Below are 23,136 nucleotides of genomic sequence, written 5' to 3' on the forward strand. Positions count from 1 at the left end.
TGGTGCTGAGTGATAATGTGGTGGTGGTGCTGAGTGATAATGTGGTGGTGGTGCTGAGTGATAATGTGGTGGTGCTGAGTGATAATGTGGTGGTGCTGAGTGATGTGGTGATGCGGAATGATGCTGGGGTAGCGCTGAGTGATGTGGTGGTGCTGAGTGATGATGTGGTGATGCTGAATGATGCTGGGGTAGCGCTGAGTGATGATGTGGTGGTGCAGAGTGATGACGTGGTGATGCAGAGGGCAGAAAGGCACAACAAGTGCAAATTTCTTTTAAAACCATCCCTATTTATACGTTTTCCCTGGCACCCTTGTCTGTGTGTGTGAGCAGTGTCTGTGTGAGCAGTGTCTGTGTGAGCAGTGTCTGTGTGTGAGCAGTGTCTGTGTGTGTGTGTGTGAGCAGTGTCTGTGTGTGTGTGTGTGAGCAGTGTCTGTGTGTGTGTGTGTGAGCAGTCTGTGTGTGTGTGTGTGTGTGAGCAGTGTCTGTGTGTCTGTGTGTGTGTGTGTGAGCAGTGTCTGTGTGTGTGTGAGCAGTGTCTGTGTGTGTGTGAGCAGTGTCTGTGTGTGTGTGAGCAGTGTCTGTGTGTGTGTGAGCAGTGTCTGTGTGTGTGTGAGCAGTGTCTGTGTGTGTGTGAGCAGTGTCTGTGTGTGTGTGAGCAGTGTCTGTGTGTGTGTGAGCAGTGTCTGTGTGTGTGTGAGCAGTGTCTCTGTGTGTGTGAGCAGTGTCTGTGTGTGTGTGAGCAGTGTCTGTGTGTGTGTGAGCAGTGTCTGTGTGTGTGTGAGCAGTGTCTGTGTGTGTGAGAGCAGTGTCTGTGTGTGTGAGAGCAGTGTCTGTGTGTGAGAGCAGTGTCTGTGTGTGTGAGAGCAGTGTCTGTGTGTGTGAGCAGTGTCTGTGTGTGAGCAGTGTCTGTGTGTGTGAGCAGTGTCTGTGTGTGTGAGCAGTGTCTGTGTGTGTGAGCAGTGTCTGTGTGTGTGAGCAGTGTCTGTGTGTGTGAGCAGTGTCTGTGTGTGTGAGCAGTGTCTGTGTGTGTGAGCAGTGTCTGTGTGTGTGAGTGTGTGAGCAGTGACTGTGTGTGTGTGAGCAGTGCCTGTGTGTGAGCAGTGCCTGTGTGTGAGCAGTGCCTGTGTGTGTGTGAGCAGTGCCTGTGTGTGTGTGTGAGCAGTGCCTGTGTGTGTGTGTGTGTGTGTGTGAGAGCAGTGCCTGTGTGTGTGAGCAGTGCCTGTGTGTGTGAGAGCAGTGCCTGTGTGTGTGAGCAGTGCCTGTGTGTGTGAGCAGTGCCTGTGTGTGTGAGCAGTGCCTGTGTGTGTGAGCAGTGCCTGTGTGTGTGAGCAGTGCCTGTGTGTGTGTGAGCAGTGCCTGTGTGTGTGTGAGCAGTGCCTGTGTGTGTGTGAGCAGTGCCTGTGTGTGTGTGAGCAGTGCCTGTGTGTGTGTGAGCAGTGCCTGTGTGTGTGAGCAGTGCCTGTGTGTGTGAACAGTGCCTGTGTGTGTGAACAGTGCCTGTGTGTGTGAACAGTGCCTGTGTCTGAGAGCATTGTGTGTGTGACAGTAACTTGTGTGTGTGAGGGCAGTGTGTGTCAATGCAACGGGGCTCATGTTATCGACCTCAAAAGCATGAAAAGTGTGTGTCTTGGAACGTCTGAGGGCAGCTCCTGTTACAAGCTTGCTTTGAAGACGGTCATGCAGCGCTGGGAGTGGAGCAGATGGTCCTGTTTATGACCTGCAGAGCGCGTGCGAAGTGGGCGCGGATGAAGTGACTGGGGGTGAGGGGGTGTGCAGGCTTGTGTGCTGAAGCCTGGCAGAAGAGGCAGCGCATGCACACAAAGTGGCTAAGTGGAGGATGGCAAATGTACGCACATCAAAGGAGCCGCTGTAAAAATACAATGACGAAAACAAAGCATTGTGGTATATTCTTTACAGCTGAATTAAGGGTACATTCAACTTTAAGTAGGCGGAGATCAGAAAAAGGGCTAACTGACTTTGTGCCACGTGCTGCACCATCCCCATGGTCATTTTCAAGATTTAGCCAACACACTCCAAGGAAGCCAACATTTACAGAAATGTTTTATTTAGCAAAAGCTACAGAAACTTCTTTCCGCTTTGTTAGCCTCTTCTCGGTGCAATGCACTCTGATTTTAATAAAATGAACCACAGGGTTGGAGCGCTCCATTGGTAAACACGTACTTTAGTCCATAGACTGTGCACAAGTCATTGGCCAGCAATGTAGGGTGACCAGGCGTCCCGGGTTTTCACCAGATGTCCCAGCAGATTTCGGGAAATTGAGCTCATGTCCTGTTTTTAGAGTGGTGAGGCTGAAAACGGTGAACTCGTTTGCATTGCAAATGCTTGTTGCTTGGGCTCTTCTGTCATGTTTGCGCCTCAGAACACGGCATAGATAACATGCATATGTTTTCTGTTACCTTTAAGCTTTGATGTGTTCTATACTCTAAAGATCCCCGCGTTTCTTGGTGCTGTCCTGTGTATGTGAGGGCACAAGCGGGACAGTCTGTTTCCTTATGCTTCGTCAGGTGCTGGCTTGTGTAAGGAGTGCGTTTTGCTGATGGCGATTTAAGTGAAAACCAGAAATCAGAGTGACTTCACACCCACACAAGCAGGAAAGGATACTATTAATATTAATGAGAATAAATATAGCTGGAATCCCCCGTTGGGGTCTTCTTACCATAAGAATCTCGGCCGGCGTCCCCCTTTTCAACACATATGGACTATTATTTCCTGTGCTCTAGTAACCAAGACCCCAGAGGCGGCTTGGAGTAAAATGCCTGGGAAAAGCCTCCATTCTATGGTTTGAAACCTGTTAAATTTAATTACCCTGTCTTTAAGATTGCAGTAAAATCCCAGTTGTGCAGAGAGGCCTTCCCCGAGCCACATAACGTCAGAGCAGCCGTGCAGCTGCAGGCTGGATGAGTAACTGGGGGTGCCCAGCTTCCACAGAGGTGCCCGGCAGGAGCAGTTGAGCTGTAACCGGGGCCAGTGGTGTTATGGGGCAGGGAGGACCAAATTATGTGGCAAGGTTGACTAAATATCAAACAAGAAAAGGCAAATGATGTATTTTCTTTTTTTTATATAGATCACCTTTTTGATAGTATGGCTTTATTGTTTTGTAATTTTAGCACATTAACACTGTCTGGTCAATGGTTTCACCTAATTTCTACCAATTTAACAATCAAATGCAGCAATAAGCTACTGAAAGCCCACCAGTAAACTTTGTGAACGGCTGTCCGTTGTGTAGCCTTACATGTCGGCGCCATGTTTTCCGTAGTTACAATTTGTAAACTATGCAGCAGATGATGGATTAATATGTGGCAAATGCGGTAAAATCGATATTTATAGAGAAAATGGCTTGGCTAAAGAATCATTTAATTTCAGTGGTTTTGAGTGAAACTTGTAGACCTTGTGGAGGCGTCCAGGAGAGTTAAATATGAGGTAGCCCCTACCAAACCTGAAGGCGGCGTGAAGTTTCGACAGAGGTAACTTCAGTAGAGGTGCTCACTGGGGTTAACAGGGTTAACTGGCATGGGGTGGGGGACTCCCAGCTCTGTAGAAGTGCACAGCATGGATAACTGAGGGTATGTCGCTCAGCTCCACAGAGGTGCTCAGCATTGATGGCAGGCGATCACCCCCAGCGTTAATCCCCTGACTCCACCACCCCGGAGAGAAAGGCGTACCCCAGCAGATTTTGGGAAATTGAGCCCATGTCCTGTTTTTAGAGTGGTGAGACTGAAAACGGTGAGAGGTGCCTTTTTATGTTTTCCAAAGCAGATGTTACAAAAACAAGCATTGGCACGCAGCTCACTAGATCAAATCGGCCGTGAATGCAAGCCGAGGTGACAATAAGGATTGCAAGATGCTCTGTGGAGGGGGAGGGGCGAGCAAGACAGGCAGAGCGAGCCAGTGATGTGGAGTAAGAGATCACAAGAGGTCTGCTGCAACAATAAAGGTGCTTCACCAAGGTCTGAAACCGCCGCCGATATGAAATAAAGTAGTTTCAGACCTTGGTGAAGCACCTTTATTGTTGCAGCAGACCTCTTGTGATCTCTTGAAAGTGCCGCCGATATGAAATAAAGTCGCTTCGGCATGCTGTGTGGAGGAGACGGGGTGAGTCACGGGGAGATTAGCAAGCGGCCGTGAAGTGCAGGCGGGGAGCAGAGCCTTTGAGGATCCAGTCAGTGAAAGGCTGATAGGCAGAAGCTCGTGCACGAGGCGTGCACTTCCGAAAATCCGGATCGTAAAAGTCAGCTTTCTGGATGGACGGCATTAGGTCTCTTGCTACGCGAGACCTAAAAATGAAGCTTACCATCTTATTTGTAAAGTCATGATGTAGAGGACTGCAATGTAAATGTAATTCTTAATGCAATGTAATGAATCCTGGTGCATTTTTATGTGAAGAAACAACTGACATTGGAGGTCCACAAGTTCACCGCCAACGCCTGGAAAATGCTCCAAGGGAAGGGCTTGATGGTGAATGGAATACCATATTGTTTGTGCTAATACTGAAAAGGAGGTGAGTGAAGGCACCCTGGTTTCTGAAAGTAATACAAAGCATATCTATTGTCTGTTCTTCTAAGGGCTACCTTGTTGCGAATTAGTTTATAAAACAGTCAGATTGTCTAAATGCGCTCACCACTATTTGAAAGATGCATCCATAGAATTTGTCAACCGCATTTGAGGGTTATCAAATTATCTGTTTAGCGATAAAACAAATTGTTCCAACACTTTAGATTCTACTGAGCTCTTGGTTCTACCAACAATAAATATTTTTTCGGACCAGCCACCTGTGACCATTACCTGGATAATACTCCTTTAGGGGAGGGGGGGGGGGTTGGAAGACACACATTAAAGCAAGTATTAAAGATGCATTGAAGGTGCAATCATTCCCAACAATTTGAAAATTGTTCTCACCAACAGAAATTAATTGATAAAGGGGAAGCAGCCCCTGAAAAGACAAACTTTTGGTTGGCGGTAGGTTTTGACTGACAGTTCAGTATGGATCTCCAAAGGTTTGTATCCGTTGGAGGCAAAGATGTGAGATGTGACACTCACTATAAATAGTGTAGGAGCGACACCACTTATTGAGTGTACACAAGGCACTGCTGATTGCTGCTGCTCTTTATCAGGCCTAGTATTAGCCCTTTTCAGCACAGGGATAAATTACAAATCTAAATCTACTTTTTAGTGTGGTGGAACAGAATCCATTGCACCGCTGTTAAGATGTAATTTTATCCACGTCTGAAGCAGTTTTTGATGTTGCAGCCGGACTGCTTGATCATGAGGTTTTATGTTTGCGGATGTGGTATGGAAATCAAAGCAGTAGCCCTGTTGGACGATTGATAGGTATAACATTGTTCCCCTGACCAACAAAGTTTGATGTGGGGTAATAGTGGAAAAGTCAATGCTTGGAAAGCACCCTTTCCTTTGGCGCATCCCTACCTTTCCTTCGGCTATGGCTTCTGAGAAGTTAGTTTTGGCAAACACTGCTCTTGCTGGGCACTAGAGTGCACATATACTATTGCAGTCTTGGTACCTTCTTTCACCCACAGGTGCCATAAACAGGGCCTGCTGGTTTGGGTTTTACTTGGCACTCTAGCCTTAGTAGTCGGTGTCCTTGAGCTTTTCTATAATTGAGCCCATTTGAGACCCAACCAAGTTTTCCCCACCATCAAACTGAACATTACAAAGGTGTTGCTGTTCTTTCAGGGGTGGGTGGGGGGGGGGGGGGGGGGGGGGGGGGGGGGGCGCTGGAGGGGTGGATGAGATCCTGACCCAAGTGCATCTTTTGAGCAGAATACTTGTGGTAATCTTGTGTGATGCAATATTAGCCACATAATAGCACATATTTTGGGTGGTGGAATAACTTTCCTTCCTGCAGCAATTCCTGGTCTCTCAAGGGAGGTTTCTGGCAGATGTTGCTCCAGCTGCTCCATTCCGTCCCAGTGGTACCTACCATATCTAAAAGTGTAGCCCTACAGCTTTGGCAAAGCAACACAGTGTTTCTTAGAGCCGACCTGGTACCTTATGCATAGACTCTTCTTAGTAGTCTCAACTACCAAAGAGTCTCATGGTATGTGGCTACGAATATAAAAGTGGTCCTCTAGTGCCGCCAAATATTTCATTCAACCATTGGCATTAACACTCTTGTTTTACAGAGTTCTTGAAGTGTTCTGCTGCACAAATGGACATCCTCTTAAGAATGGGTAGGAACTGCACAGGTCTCAGTCTTAGATAGTGCCTCCACCAGAAAGTATTCTCTCTCTTCTTGAACATGCAGCTAGCTTCAGCTTATGGTAATCTGCAGCGCTCTGCATGACTAATATGCTGTTGTGTCATCCGATAATGAAGAAATTACTGGGTAGAGTTCTAAAGACATATCTTCTTTGGGGGGGGGGGGGGGGGTGTCTAGAATTGAATCATGCCAGGGATCATCTCTTCTTCAATTAGGATGAGGTCATAGTAAGGATCATAGGGATCCATTTCATGTCCATAGTCCTTGTGTGGCAACCAGTGCAGTCAAAGACCGTTCGTGATGGTACTGAAGGGATAGGATTATGGTCTTGAGGCCAGGGCTTTTTTGGTATGGGGAACAGTCTCTTAGAAAGGAGGTTTTTTCTTTGTCAGCAGCACTGGAACCTGCTTCTTTGCCCTCTGAACTACAGATAACATCTATGGGCATGCAAGACTGAAGCATGGACATAAGCCTTTTACAGGTACACTGCTACCATCCAGTCTCCAGGGCATACAAAACATGGGCCAGTGTGAGCATTTTGAATTTGTCTTTTTACATGAATTGACTGAGATGGTCACGATCTAAAACAGGATGAAGACCTCTGCCCTCCGTCGGCAAAACGAAGAAGTATGAATGACGCCCAGTTCCTACTTCAGAGACCGTAACCCTCTCCATGGCTCTTTTGACCAATAGAGCCTGCACTTCCTGCTGCAAAATGGACATGTGGTGATCAGTGAGTTGCACGGATTGGAGTGGAAGGTGTGGCTGGGTAGAAAGAAATTGAAGGACGTAGCGCAGTTGGGCAATTCGGAGGACCGATGCAGCCTTGGAGGAAATGTTTTAGGCAGGATCAGACAAGGGGATTGTGCATTTAAAGAGGCACAGAAAAGTGGTTTTGCAGCGTTGTGATTGGAGGGAGGCTGAGCTACACATTGTCCCAGATGCCCTGAATGGAGCCATTGCCTCACCCATGAAATGGCCAGGAAGACTGTTGTGCCAGTGGCACGGTCTGATGCTGGCGATACTGAAAACCCTTATTCTATCCTAATAGGGGGCAAAACTGTTGTGTCTGTAAGGGAAATAACCCCAGGAAACACACTGAATCAACTTTCTTTCAGGTTTTTGCAGGGTCAAGCCCGCTTTCATTCAGAAGCAAAATCAGTTTAATATGTCCATCAAGGATGCTTGAACATTGCCGGAGAAGCCCGTAGTCCTCATCCAGGCATGGCACCGAAGCATCACACTCCAGTCCATTGTCTAAACTAAGCAGTTGGTTGTATCCAGGTCAGAAGGAATGACAATCTTTATCATACCCTGACCATCCTGGAAGGTTTGGGCTAAAGATACGCATGGGTCATCTAGAATTGCTGGTAGGATGTGACCTACCATATCCTACAAAGCATAGGCATTGCAATCCGGGAGGCATCTGGGGTTTACAGAATGTAATAACGGGTGGCACTATAAACATCCACTTGCCAAAGGCCTCAATGCTTCTGGATTTGTGATCAGGAGGGGTCGTAGGAAAGGATTTGAAGTTTACGGAGGGTCGTCACCTGTACCACAAAAGCTACCTGACCTCGGGTGCGGAGTCAAAGTTGCCCACCCCTGGTCTGTGGAGACTAGGATCCTGCTAAGTGACTGAGAACCAGACCATGGTTTTAATCAAGTGCACAGGAGGGTATCTAAGGGCTTTGTTAAATGGACAAGAGGTTCAGTAGGCGTCTGGCCAGGATTGAGAACCCGAGTGAGGACGTTTATCTTGGTTTCTGTGGCAGGGAGACGCAGGTCAAGGACCTCACAGTTCATGGCATAACAATGGCAAAAGAAGCGCTCATCTCTATGGCAAGGCCGGGGGTAGACAAGTCCTGCGTCTAGGAAGGAGCCTAGACCACTGGCATCCTGTAATTCTGCATGCCAATTGTTCTTCTCATACTGGAAGGCAAATAAGTCTCCTTCACTGGTCATTGACAGAATCATAACCAAAGAGTTAGTGCAATGTAGGAGTTCTGCCTCAAGGCATGTTAATGGATTATCCAAGTCAGAAGTGTTAGCTATTAGCTGAGCTCCAGTGGGATCGGAACACAATGAGGACTAGACGAGGCTGGCTCAGTCAGAAACCAATATAGGTGGCAGATCAGATTCTCACCTGGCACTAGTGTCACTGTCAAGGAAACTGGTGCAGGGAGTGGCATGGAACGGAAATGGAACCTAAGTCGGCACAGAACCCAAAGCAGGTTCAAGAGGCACAGATGGCAAATGATCTGTCGGGACTCTGACTGAAGGCCCATACCATGGTTTTGCCCCAAGTGCACACAAGGGTATATCTCTGTATCGTTGGGGCCCGAAGGCACACCAGAGGGAACAGAAAGCTTGCAGCAGAAGCGGATCAGGGCCTCCTTAAGGCCTTGACCTCCTGCAACGTCGCAGAGAGACCGAACATTTTTTTTTCAGCGCGATTGGAGCGCTTGTCTGGAGATTCTCGGGGCGGGCCCAGGCGCTGAGATACCCATTGTGATTAAGGGCAAGTTGCTCATAACCCAGCTTACACTTAGTGTGTTTACAAATGGTGACTAATAACGCCCAAATTCAACCACTGCAGGGTAGTCCTACTACTGGCGCTTAGAGCATTAGGGACTATTGCTATTGCTCTCCTTATAGCCTCAACCTTAATCCGATCTGTCAGGCTATGGAGGAGTCCCTCAAAGTCATCCCCCTAGATGAGGACTTCGACGAAGCAGTGGACGCTTCCATCCACCAGGCAGTTTGTTGCCATGGGGCCACTCGAACAGCACATTATGCCCCCCAAAAGCACAGAAATTCGTCCAATGTCGACCTAGGAGCCTTCGACAACCTAAAAAAGGCGTTTTTGGTCAGAGCGGATGGAAAGTCACAATCTAGCCCTCTAGAGGCCCCTCCCTTACAGGATGGCGAGTTGGCGGATGAGGCAGGAATGTCCAGGCCTTGGCGTCTCGCAGAGCCCTCAGCCACTAATGCTCTGGAGGGTGAGGAACACTCGAATATGCTAGTCCCAGAGGATACCGTCCACCCCTGCTCACCGGAGTGGACTCCCTCCATTTAAGTTTCCACGTTCGTGGCGGGTCGCCTACGAAAAACCCAAGAAAAAAAAGTAAGACCTTGCCTCAAAGCAGAGTGCCCCCGCTCTGCCGTACCGGGCAAAATGGCATTGACCCCGGAGGTGGACCCTAGTGGTCAGCAGACGAAGGGCAGCTCCATATAAACTGCCTAGATACTTTTGAGACTCTTCTTTCTCACAATGTCTCCGTAACTGCGGAGTATCTACCAGGGGCGGCCAAAGTCCTAGCAGATTGGTGCTCCAGGAGTTGGTCGGACAGGAGTCTCTGGCAGCTACATCTTCAGACTTTTCACCGCCTCCAAAACCTGTGGGGGCCTTTTTCAGTGGACCATTGTGTCCCGGTTGAATCATCAGCTCCCGCGTTTCTTCAGGTGGAAACCCGATCTCCTAGCATCAGCGACAGATGCTTTCCTCCAGGATTGGTCCAAGTAGACCGGGTATACCTTTCCTCTGTTTGACATGATGAGGCTCACGATGCAAGTCTGTAGACAGCAGGTGAAGGTGTTCTTGGTCACCCCATATTGGAGGTTTTAAGTGCGGTTTTCGGTTCTTCTGGGACTTTCTTGAGATTCTCCAATCCTACCCCAAGATCGGTTTCTCCCAACGGATCCCCAGGGCGATCCACATCCTCTAGTCCAGCAAGGGCGGAAGCCCTTGATAGCCTGGCGGATTTCAGGCATCGTTGGAGAATCTCTGGCCTATCAAACATTACTGGGAGCGGCTTGGGCTAACAGCACTAACAAAAGGTATAAATCGGCATGGGCCCGATAAGGCCGTGGGTGTGTTCAAGGCGATCACAATTCCATGGGATGCGAAGTGGTAACCATCATGAATTGCTGGGCCTCGCTGGCAGCCCGAGGCCTGGCATGTTGTACTGTCAATTCACAAAGATCAGCGATTTCGGCTGGACACGTTCTGGTCACGGGAGCCCCTTTGGTCTGCAAGTTGATGCGAGGGATTCGACTTTCGCTCCCTCCAGAACCCCGTTACTACTCACTGTGGGACGTTAATAGGGTATTACACTTGTCTTGGCAAACTAATGGATAACTTTCCCGCAAAGAACTCTGCCAAATTGGCTATGCTTTTGGTCTCGTGCCGCAGAGTGTCGTATGTCAGAGCTCTAGACCTCACTGGTCGTGTTTTTACCCCGAAAGGGGTTACTTTTCACATAACACGTAGAACTAAATCAGACTCTAGAATAGTGTCCTACCCAGCTTTTGATAAATCCTCCAAGCTGTGCATCGTCAGATGTCTGAGTACGAGAGCATGACAGAGGAGACTCACCTGCCGAGTGAACGCCAGCTGCTGATTTCCTTAAGGAAACCCTTCAAAGCAGTTTTGCCACCAACAATAGCTCGTTGGATCAGATGGGTGATGCAGGAAGCGGGCATACATGTCTCAGTTTGGGGCACACTTTGTACAAGAAGCTATAGCTTCCAAGGCTTTTTCTTTGGGCACCAGTTTAGAAGACATTCTGAAAGCTGCAGACTGGTCTTCAGACTCCATGTTTAACAGATTCCATTTTAAACCAGTCATGAACATGGCGTCGGTGGTGGATAAGCTTTGAACAAGCATAATCCTTGCCTCTGGTCCAGACATAGAATGAAAAATACTAGTAACCATGACGGAACGTTTCAATTCTATTAAGGAAGCAGAGGCGAGGATGAGGCGAGGATTATTCCCGCCTGCGGCTCAAAGAGACCGGCTCCCACCCACATACAGTGTTTGTAAGGGATCACCTGAGCATTATTATGGTGGTCTCCTCGACATATGGGATGAGTATTGTCTGTTGGTTCCACACTGAAGTTCTTCTCTTGATGGTTAATGTTAGCATATGCTCTGGTACATTGTTTCGGTTCATGCATTTTGGAGAATGGTTTCATTGGGTTCTCCTTTTGGCTTTTCATAGGATTTGAAGGTTCTAAAACAGACTGACAATCTTTGGTGCCTAAGTGGTCGCAGTCAAGAAAGTGGAAGGATATTGGCAACAGCACAACCTCGTGGACCATTAGTACTGCTGATTGGAGGACTGGGACTGCCCTGTGAACTACACGTACAATGGGACTTGTCTTTTTTTGTTGTTGAAGTTGCTGAGTATGAAAATAAAAGAAAGATTAGCATAATCCTCGCCTCTGCTTCCTTAATAGAAGTAAAACTTTCCATCATGGTTACTAGAAAATTTTTCATTATTTATAGATTATATAATATAAACATGGTACCAAAATATACCTTCAATCAGGCCCATAAGATGTAAGAATCACTTCCTGAACTAAAGCTTAAGAAACCTTTAAAGCAGTTTGTTTTATTTCTCTACTGTGAGGAGTGCACAGTGAATCCTAAAACCATTTCTGGGACATGATCACATACCTGTTGCTCTTCATGTCTAAGCTTTGTGCTGCAGCTAGTTTCTGCCATTGGGACTAAATAGACCAGCACAGAAGGAGATTGTCCTTCCGCAGCAGTAGGCTCTCCGTTTAAAGGGCATTTATACATCTGTGTATACGGCAACGATGGAACAGTTTTCTAAAGCAAATATTATACTAACTATATTACTAGGAGTAGCAGTTACAATCATCTTAGTCCAAACTGCAGTGATAGATTCAATTTTCTGCACAACGAGGAGAAAGGTCACCATCAAGTACATACTCCTTTCTACTTAGGCAACTTGCCTACAGTGGGAAATCCAAGGCACTGGACACTTTCCAAATATTTGGCCTCCTCACGTGCAGAATTTCCACTAACTCCGAAAATGGCAAAAAGATAGAAAAGCCCTATGTTGATGTTATTTAAGGAATGGGCTCGATGGTCGCACGTGCTCCCATTTAATGGCTTAAGCCAACGTCAACCAAAGAGCAACATTTGCTCAATTTTGAAGCACTATGTTCATCTGGTAGTACAATTATAACTGCATCAAGTGACAGGGCATGCAGGCCTGGAGAGGTACTCATAACGGCTGGAATGCATCCCAAAATGAGTACAGCACAATGTCAACAGATGGTAGTTTCGAAATCAGGCTAGACCGCCGTCCTTGGGGCCAACTTTAATATACAAGTTATCACAGTCTAGCCGCAGCCAGGTTGCCCAGTAATGCTTAACATTAATCCTCCCATAAAGGGAAGAGAAAGTTCTTCAGCAAATAAAATGTTTGATTGTTTTTATGTCAACGGAAAACAGGACTCGAAATAAAACCTACAGATTCTGCCGATGTGTCTGAGTTGCTGACTGACACGCCAAGAAAAGCACAGCGGTCATGGGTCCAGCAGTATTCTGCTTGCACAAGTGCCATTAAATAGGGAACAGAGGGGATGAAAGGGTGGCACAGGGCCATAAAAGGTAATGCAGTCTTAGATTAATCCTGCATAGTATAATTCCTGAATTGCAGAGTTGCGATTTCCACAATTTGTGACCAAATGAAAAAACATTAGAGTGAGGGATATCTTCTTGAATAAACAAAACCAAATATAATTTAAGTAGGGTGCAGAGCAAAATAGATCGCCTTTGGTGTTTACACCTGACTCAGTGGTACTAATTTAATTAACTTTGGGAAGGTATTAAAGTCTGAGGCAGTTGTTGCTTGCACTTGAAATAATTGGCTGCGGGTTATACCAGAGCAAAATAAAGTACTGCACTTTAACTTGAAGTCCCAAATATGTACACACCCTGGAAGGAACCAATATGTTCTAGCAAAGTAACATAACGAGATCTACGCATTCTAGTGTGAAAGCCTGTAATAAGGGATTTTCTACATCCGAAAAAAAAGTTCTGAACATCAGCAATACGTTGAAACGCAAAAGAGAAACAGAGTGCAATACAAATATACAATGTACAGAACGTGACCAGCAGCAGCTAATTGGTTTGTTTAACTTTATCACCCTCCCCCCAGCAAGCACCTACTCAGGGACTTGCGACTCTTAAAACTAGTAAGTGGTGCTGTAAAGGCTGCTTACCTGAATCTCTTAAGGTGCAGTCGCAGAACCTGAGGTAGTTGACAAACCATCAGCTGCTTCTGGGCTTCTGTAAGAATAACTGGCTTTGATGAAAATTTCCTACGTTTAGCTGTAGCAGACAAAGAACAATTTTTATTACCAATGAGGTAAGCAGCGAGGACCCAGCCAACAGTGGAACTGATCCCAACAGGTACTGGCATGTAATCGGACATAGCAGGGCCCCCAGTGGACCTTCACTTAATATCAAATCTTTTGCAGTCCGTGCAGTTCAAATAGTGTTATTTATGCTTTTTTTTTCTTAGTTTGCCTGAGAAATAACATTAAGCATTTGGTAAAGCCAACACATTTGGCTTATCTGTTGTACATTAAATATGTAGATGGTGGTGCCATTATTCCATGCATTTACATCCATGAAGCTTAAAGAGACTGTAGTTGCTTCACCTTCAACTTGAACTAAAGTCAACATCTGTGATATGCTGCGGCTCTGGTAATAAGGAGCTAACTAGCGTTGCAAGAAGACCGCTACGGTGGTCTGTAACTAGAAAGTAAAACACGTTGTATCACGACATACAGCAATGTACGCATATAATGCAATATTTCTATGAACAAGGAGTGTAGATTTTAATACTTGGTGTAGAACTATCGCCTGGATTTTACAATAACCAATGAAAAAGGGAGTCAAAGCAGTTATTCATGCTACAATGGAAGGGTATTCCGAGCAAATGTTGCACTTATTTGTGGTGACAAGGGGTGTAATATTTAACAAACGGATGCGCTTCTTAGTGTAAAGGCTAGTGGGTCAGAAATGATGCTTCAGAGTTTGTTTTTAGATTTTAGTGGTCCTGCAACTTGTAACTTAATGGGCGCGGAGGGAGGAAAACAGACAATGCAGCTGTCAAGCTCATTAGGAAAGAAGTGAATGAAAGAGGGGGGAAGGCATGTCGCTCATGGACATCTTTTAAAATTGTGGGGGATTAGCAAAACTGTGAAGGAAACTGATGTTAATAGTTACTTGCCATGCTGTAAAGACCACAAGGCAGAGGGTGATCATGATCATTGGGCAGAAGGTGCCATTCACTTAGGGTAGTCGGAGATTAGGGGCGAGGGGTATGCAGAAGGGGATTCACATCAGGGAACCGAGACGTTAGAGGCCAGAGTCGGAGAAAGCATGAAATGTAAACCTGTAGTCGTAATAATACGCATGTAAAATATGTAGGGACTGTAAAAACATTTATAGGTAAGTAAACTCAAGAAAGATGATGATGGCTGGGCATGGTTATATACCGTTAAAAAGTAAGCAACCGCAAGAAATTCTGGCACTACATAAACGTGCTATAGTCTGATAGAAAAGTTTGAAATACTACACTAAAGTATACAAACAAGCATTTACAATGCAATGGTATCGGCATTATTAAAGGTAGAGCTATTGGCATTGCTCATGACATTTTTTCATAAATAAATGGTATTGTCATTTACAATGGCAATAGGTGAGCATTAGAGAGTAGTAGAGTATTCGCGCACAGAGACAGAGCCGCCCACGCACACAGAGACAGAGCCGCACGCGCACACAGAGACAGAGCCGCCCGCGCACACAGAGACAGAGCCGCCCGCGCACACAGAGACAGAGCCGCCCGCGCACACAGAGACAGAGCCACGCACACAGACAAGGGGGCAAGGGTCGCTTCCAGGGGCCAAATTTATTTAAAATTATATTCTTCAGATTACTGCTCAGCAGGTTGTTGGTATGCTTTTTGATTCTTCCTCTGACCAGGGTCCAGAATCTGAAGTTGGATTCGGAGGCAGAGGTAGGAGGGGAAGATTCAGGCAGTGAGTTTTCTCCACATGGCATCATCCAATGATGAAGATATCTCAGTGCATATGAAGCTACTCAGTGCGGATGAAGTGCATGTGTTGGAGGAGGACATTGATGTGCGGCAAGAGGCATCTGGGCTGCAAGATTTCCCGTTGGTATCGTGAGGCAAGAGACATCTGGGCTGCAAGAATTCCCGTTGGTATAGTGAGACAAGAGGCAGCTGGGCTGCAGTCAGGGGCTGCAAGGCTTCCCGTTGAAAGTGCTGACCTCTGGGTTGCCCCAGGCATGGTGCAGCCGGCATTGCTAGACTTTACTGGTGTTCCAGAGTGTAGAGTGAATACTGAAAACATTTTGCCAATACATTTTTTTCTGTTGTTTATGGACTATGTTTTTGGCAGAGATTGTTGAGCAGACTAATTTGTATGCCGAACAGTTTGAGGGACAACAGTGCCAGCCTTAAGCCCCACTCTAGAGCTACCCGGTGGATTCCCACAAATCGGGAAGAGATGAAGTTCTTGGGTTTAACTTTTTTAATAGGCTTGCTAAGGGAGCAATCAATGGCTTCATATTGGTCTACTAGTCCCTTGATGGCAACTGCTATATTTCCCGCAGTCATGAGTCGTGATAGGTATTTGCTTCTGCGGATGAATTTTGTCGATAATGGTTTAGGTTTGCCACAAGATCACCCTGATTGAAACTGTCTTTTTACGATTCGGCCTGTCATGGATCACTTTGTTGATCGATTTTCTGAGATCTATGCTCCAGGGAAAGAAATTGCAGTGGATAAGTCTTTGGTGTTGTTCAAGGGCCGCTTGTTTTTTAGGCAATACATTCCTAGTAAGAGGACCGCTATGGAATTAAGCTGTATATGTTGTGTGACAGTGGAACTGGATAGGTCTCTAATTTCAGGGTGTACACTGGTAAGGAATGCAGGATCAACCCCCCTGGTTGTCCGTCCACTTTTGGAGTGACTGAGAAAATTGTGGAACTTGGTAGACGATTTTTTAACAAAGGCCACCATTTATATGTAGATAACTTCTACACTGGTGTGCAGTTCAGGGAATTGGCCAAAGTGGACACTGTTGCTTGTGGCACATTCCGCTCTAACCGTAAAGGTTTCCCAAAAGAACTTGTTTGTCAAAAGCTTGTGCGGGGACAGTGTAGTGCGTTGCGAGGAGCTTCTAGCTGTGAAATTTTCAGACAGGAGAGATGTCTACATGCTGACTACCATCCATGATGAAAGAACTGCACCTATGACTTTGCGGTCCGGGTAGAATAGGCACATGGGTGGTGTTGACAGTAGATCAGAGGTTGGAACCTTACGCTGCTCTTCGTAGGGCTTACATTTGGTACATGAAGTTGGCTATCCATATTTTCCGCTTGGCAACCTTTAATGCTTTTGTTGTGTTCCAGGATTCTTGTCCCGAGTCAAAGATGACTTTTTTTAAGTTTCAGGAGTCGAAATAGGCAGCCTTATTTTAGTCGAACAGGCTAGTGTTCCTAGAGTTGGAGTGGTGGAGGATGTTGCTAGATTGAAAGATCACCACTTTCCTAATCACATTCCTCCCACACCCTCAAAAGACTTTCCCAGTAGGAGATGTAGTCTGTTGGCGAAGAGGTAAGCGGAAGGAGACTCGTATGTACTGCTCCGAGTGTCCTAACCCTGGGCTGTGTGTGCCTGCTTGTTTTAGAATGTGCCATACGCAAAATAATTTTTGGGAGCATCCATGAGTGGTTAAGTGAACTGCCTGGCCTCTATTGATTAATATTTTTTGTTCAGTTTCAAGGTTGGCATTTGTGTAGTGTATTTAGTTTGTTTATGTTAGTAGATTTGTATCTATTTGCAATTTGTTTGTGTTTTCTTATTTATATAAAAAAAATCCTACATGTGATGGTGGTGTGGCGCTTGGCTGGCAGTGTGCGTGGACTGGCGCTCGGCTGGCAGTGTGCGTGGACTGGCGCTCGGCTGGCAGTGTGCGTGGACTGGCGCTCGGCTGGCAGTGTGCGTGGACTGGCGCTCGGCTGGCAGTGTGCGTGGACTGGCGCTCGGCTGGCAGTGTGCGTGGACTGGCGCTCGGCTGGCAGTGTGCGTGGACTGGCGCTCGGCTGGCAGTGTGCGTGGACTGGCGCTCGGCTGGCAGTGTGCGTGGACTGGCGCTCGGCTGGCAGTGTGCGTGGACTGGCGCTCGGCTGGCAGTGTGCGTGGACTGGCGCTCGGCTGGCGGTGTGCGTGGACTGGCGCTCGGCTGGCGGTGTGCGAGTAGTGACTTGCTGATGGTCACTACACACTGCTATCTGAGCGCCACTCTACGCAATCCATCTGTTTGTGTAGTTGCTGTGTCAGGAATGTGGGTGTGTGAAAGTGATGGGCCCTTGAATGGCGCTTTCTGCTGGTGGGAGTGGTGTAATGTGATGAGCTCGCGGCTGGTGGTGAGAATGTTTTGTATGTGTCACACTTATGAAAGGTGTATGAATGGTCTGTAAAGAGGTTGATGCCTTGTTGTGGCTTTACAGCTCACGAGCTGTGAGTCAATGGTTCAGTTTCTCGTCCTTTCAATTATTAACAGTGCATATCATTTTTGTGAAATCACTTGCCAATACAATTGTATATACTGAACCATCACACACCCTCGTGCCAAATCCAACCAGTGTGTGTGTGTTTGAGGATTAGATGGCTGTGCAGTAATATTGGTCTTTTTTATCTTTCTGGAGCAGTGTGTACCGTGTCCCTTTTTGTGAATGTTGTGATGGGATGGTTTTGTGCCTGGTGGTGTGAATGGTCTTGTGTGTATCACCTATGAAAGGTGTGTGAATGGCCTGTAAAGCGGTTGGTGCCGCGTAGTGGCTTTACAGCTCATGAGCTGCGAGTCACTGTTTTTTTCCCCCCATTTAATTATTGACCGTGTATTTCATGTTTGTGAAATCTCTTAATTTCCTTATATTATTGTGCCAAAATTCTCACTCTGCAGAACAAAACATGTCAAAACGATCTGGTTTTGCAAGGGGGGTCACCTGAGTTATTGGCCCTGTGCTCGGCGGCAATCTAGAGAAACCTACCAAACCCACACATTTCTGAAAACTAGACACCCGGGGACTTCCAGTGAGGTATGGCTTGCATGGATCCCCCAACGTTTCCTTACCCAGAATCCCTTGTAACCTCAATTTTAGCTGAAAGAAAAATCACTTTTCACACATTTTTGTGTGGGAAAGTGTGGCATCACCGGGCTCACACAAATTTCCTACCACCCAGCGTTCCCCCAGATCTCCCGATAAAAATGGCGCCTCACTTGTGTGTGAGGCCAAGTACCCGCGACAGGGAAGGGCCCAAAACTTAGTGAGGCAAACAATTTTTATTGGGAGACCTGGGGGAAAGCTGGGTGGTAGGATATTTGTGTGAGACCCGTGATGCAACATTTTCCCACACAAAAGTGTGAAAAAAGTAATTTTTTGGGTAAGGAAATGTTGGGGATCCACGCAAGCCAAGCCTCCCTGGAAGCCCCCGGATGTCGAAATATGAGAGTTTGGTAGGTTTCCTTAGGTGCCGGCAGAGCTAGGGTTAAAAAACAACAGCTAGGCACTTTGCCAAAAAAAGGGTCATTTTTCACTGCGAAATTGAGGTGTGACCTTGTTGCGTTTTGAGCAGTTTCCTGTCGCAAGCACTAGGCCGACCCACACGAGTGAAGTACCATATTTCTTGGACTACTTTGGGGAACGCAGGGTGGGTGGAAATTTGTGGATCCACGCAGATTCCAGAACTTTCCACCACAAAAATGTGTGGAAAATGTTTTTTTACAATTTTTTAGGTTTGCAAGGGATTCTGGGTAACAGAACCTGGTGGGAAGCAGTCAAGTCACCCCATCCTGGATTCCCCTGGGTGTTTAGTTTTAAAAAATGTATAGGTTTGCTAGGTTTCCCTTGGGGCCGGCAGAGCTTGTGTTAAAAAACTACAGCTAGAGACTTCGCAAAAAAAGGGTATATTTTCAATGTGAAAATGTGGTGTGTTCACGTTGGCTTTGAGCCATTTCCTGTCGTGAGCACTATGCCTACCCACACAAGTGAGGTACCATTTTTATCGGGAGACTTAGGGTAATTAAAATTTGTAAAGCAACTGTTATTACCTATTGATTTTTGATGCATTTCTGCCTTCCAAATGAAAGACATTGTGTAAAAAAGAAGTTATTTTGAAAAATGAATGATAATCATGCTAGTAAGAGTATTCCCAATTTCGAAAGTGTGCAAAATGTACTGTTCCTAAACTCTATATTTTGTTCCCATTCCAGAAATATATAGGTGTCTTTCATACCGATTTTTTCCATGTATACATTTTCCAACAATAATTGCTATATACCCGGTACATGATAAAAAGCCATTGCAAATTTCTGCTCTGTTTGACTGGGTTCGTCGGATTCTTGGTGAACCTACAAGTCTTCTATATCTCCACAACCAGGAAGGTCCAGCGGATGTTAAGGTATATTGCTTTCAAAGAGCTGTCATAATTAGAATAAGTTACAGGTGAAAACGTTGACACAAAAGGCTGCGTTTTTCAACAAATTTTCTATTTCCTTAATCTAACGGTTCGTTTCTATAAAGAAACCTTGATGGATCTACACAAATGACCCCTTGCTGAATTCAGAATTTTGTATACTTTTCTAAAATGTATAGCTTTCCAGGATCCCAAGGCTGTCAAGAAAGGCGCATTGAAGGGCGATTGGAGCAAAGTCCGCACCATGTACTTCGCTTGAAAGCAAAAACAGGAAGTAGTATGAATGAGCCCTCAACTGCAAATAGGCAACACCAAACTTCGAGGCACAGGAGGACAGACCCCGGACTCCCCAGCCCTGCCTCACTTTCCAGATACCCACCCGCGCCACCAACATGCACCACACAAAGCATTCAGACCCTCCTCCAGCTTGCAGCCTTAATCTGGCGCAGACCCCACGAAGAAAGATGCCAGAAAACAAATTTGAGCTTAAGCAAACCGCTACAACCCATTTCGCCGGACTGAACTATGTAAGAAAAGCCAATAAATTCAATGAACAAACAAACCCAAAACTTCTCACCAGGGCCCCTTATCTTTCTGGGACTAGGGTCTACCTGTATGGAAGTGTGTGCAACTCAAACGTAGGATAAATAAAAGCGCTAGTATCGGCGGAAAGAAGGGCAGCGGAGATCAGAGACCTTTAGAAAAAGAATTAATGAATTAATATTGGTTTTTTACAGCGCGAACTTCGCCCAAGGGCTTCAAGGGGCTAAATGCAAAGTATCAAGAAGCAGTGAGAGAAGGAACATGCTCAGATTAACGTATCTCAAAAAAGCTAGGTCTTTAAGGCTTAACGAAAAAGCGGAAGGGACACTTTACTAGAAAGTTCTTCTGGGAGAGAATTCCACAGTTTGGGCTCAGCCATAGAGAAAGCTCTGCCCCCCCCAACAACTTGCATCTTATCTGCACACCCGTCCTACAGACCCAGTGTGTTGTCGTGCCTAAGATATACGAATGCTTCCCTAAACAAGTGCCCTAACCACTCCCAGGACATATGCCTAATCTAGGTATTTTAACTATAGTGCAGATTGCCCTACCAACCCCACCACTACCCCCCTAAATACCTTGTTCTGTGTTCCTTCCCATCTTTCATGGCAGCATGAGCTCCTTTTTCCCTTGCCTCTATTAGTTTTCATTTTTGTTACCCATTTATTTATACTACTCTTAAGACTGCTGCAATCATATTATACCTTCACCCTCCTTTTCCAAACCTGTAGCTGTTAAAACACTCTGGACCTGGCCCACATCGTTTTAGTAATTGCTGCTGTTGCACCAGACTTTCCTCAGACTTTCTGCAGGGGACAAACTGAGGCGATAATGCATGAGCAGAGATGTGCTTGCCCCTCTGGCTGAATGTTTTGTTCACTACGTATGCGAAGAGAATAGCGTGAACCTCAGCGGACGTGTTGAAGTCTGGCACAACGTCATTGCTTTCCTTTGCAAAAATGTGATACAAAGATACAGCGGATTCTTGACTCTCGCCTCATCCAAAGACAGAACAGAGACATTTGTCCTGAGCCCAACATACTTGTAATCATAAGTGCACCCTCGTTTATACAATTTTATATAAACAGTGCTTCCTTGTTACCGCCCTGTCTCCTTTTGGGACGGCCTATCCGGACTGGATCCTTTCTTCACGGCTTGTTTATATAACACACCTTTAGATAAATTGCTTCACAAAAGCCATGAAGCAAACAATCTAGTTTGGATGGGCCGTCAATAGGAGAGAGGGCGCCAACAAAGAAGCCTCATTTTCAATTTGAGGCCAACATTTACCATAAACGATGACACCATTAAATGAAATGGCCCCCTTCTGAAATCTCACAATATGTCACGCACCGTGTGCAGCGCATGCGCGCTGCAATGCTAAGCGAGACCTAAAAAGCAGTGTCAAACAAAATAGTGATCATCCGCTTATAACCCTTTCCGTGCGCCTGGCTAGTGCTGTGCACGTCCGTTGGCCGACGCAGTCCCACCCACTCAGAACTCCAGCACCGGGCGGAATTTGCGCTTTTAAGGAGTTAATGCAGACTGTGTAGCAAGCCAGGTAAAGTTCCAGGCCTCATGGGCGGTAACAAATGCATACAAGGCAGTACCAAGTAGGGACTAACAAACCTACTTACGAATCAGAAGCCAGCATTTATGAAGGATAATGACACAAGCCAATGACAAATATGGGCATAGAGTGGGGCGGGGCTTCCAGCGCATCCTAATACAGCATGCCTTGCAGAGAGAGCAGCGCATGCGCTGTAGGCTCGACCTAAAAAGGTCTGGATACAAGTATTGATCCACAAAGCATGCAATGCTGCTACATCCACTCTTCTTACTAAACCCACGATAGGGACAGTAGTTTGCGCTCAGTAAATGTGGGTCAAGCTTACTGAGCCCCTCCCGGTTGTAGAACTCCGCTCACGGAACAATAGAATAGCAGATACTATGGTTAAACAAGCATTTGCAATGCAATAGGTCTCATTTACGCAAGTTTGAGCTATTGAAATTGCAAATGATAATGCCTTTTTTATTTTGTTTTTAAAACGTAACTAAAAGGCATTGTCATTTACAATGCAGGTACGCGAGTGAAGCTATTGGCGAGACCTATTGCATTGCAAACGCTCGTTCAAAGGGGGCCTCAAAACTGATCTTTATCGTGCTCTGTTTTGTGCCCTGGCACAGGCAGTCAGTTTTTTTTCCGGAATGCAGTGACAGCAGGCACATCGATGTGGGAGTGCTCACACCTCGGACTTCAGTACTGGAGAAGTTACGGCATGAGTCATTCCAGGGGAGCGTTGTAGGGGGAAGTGAAATCCTTTAAAGAGGGTCATTTGCTCACTGGATTTCCCTTCTCTTTTTTAAACTCAGGAGCAACAACATTGCCTTGGGGTCACCAGGGCTTTCAGTGGAAGCTTTTCAATATTATATACAAGCCAAAGTTGATGCTTATTTATCTTCTGCTACAGGGAGTAAGTGGTCCCAGCATGCACAACTTTAGCAACACAAATACTTATATTAGATATACAATTAAAAAAAAACAGTGAAGCATTTGGGGAGAGATGTTAGTTTAATCACACCCTCGTCAAAGCACATATACGACAAACAATTTTCTCTAAATGTTTACACGTTATATACAATGTGGCCAGAAGAAAAGGGGGAGGTGGAGTAGGTAAGTGGTTTTGTGAGGAATGGGTTTGGTGGTGTTTTTAAAGATCCAGTGAGGTCACAGAATGCATTCCTGATATCACAAGGTGTTTTAATTTCGCACTTTATTAATACTGTGTTCTATTTTATGGCCTAGGTGCTACATTGTTCTTACTCTGTTATTCATGGATTGGTCATGCTGTAATAGTCTACGTTTCTACCCATAATGTGCGTAGGTTGAAGTCCACCTTACTGGACTGGGATGTGTGGGTGAGATGAGGGGTAGGGCACCAATGAGCTACCACACTTGTGGCGCTGATTCAAGAGGAAAATATGTGGGCCAGACAGATTCCTTTTAGAGGAGAACAG

General features: G+C 46.1%; 1 protein-coding gene across 2 annotated transcripts in view; it reads right to left on the reverse strand.

The window, feature by feature from the left end:
- The window catches only part of USP44 (ubiquitin specific peptidase 44), a 182,430-nt gene that overhangs the window by 60,245 nt on the left and 99,049 nt on the right, over positions 1-23,136 (reverse strand). The window contains exon 4 of one of the 2 annotated variants that reach the window (XM_086919071.1): positions 13,280-13,388. In XM_086919071.1, coding sequence (XP_086775197.1) covers positions 13,280-13,388 — 109 coding nt within the window. The remainder of the gene's footprint in view (positions 1-13,279; positions 13,389-23,136) is intronic. The other variant, XM_086919072.1, reaches the window with a different exon arrangement.

The sequence above is a fragment of the Lissotriton vulgaris genome, chromosome 1_1, assembly GCF_964263255.1.
Source record: "Lissotriton vulgaris chromosome 1_1, aLisVul1.2, whole genome shotgun sequence".
NCBI lineage: Eukaryota > Metazoa > Chordata > Amphibia > Caudata > Salamandridae > Lissotriton > Lissotriton vulgaris.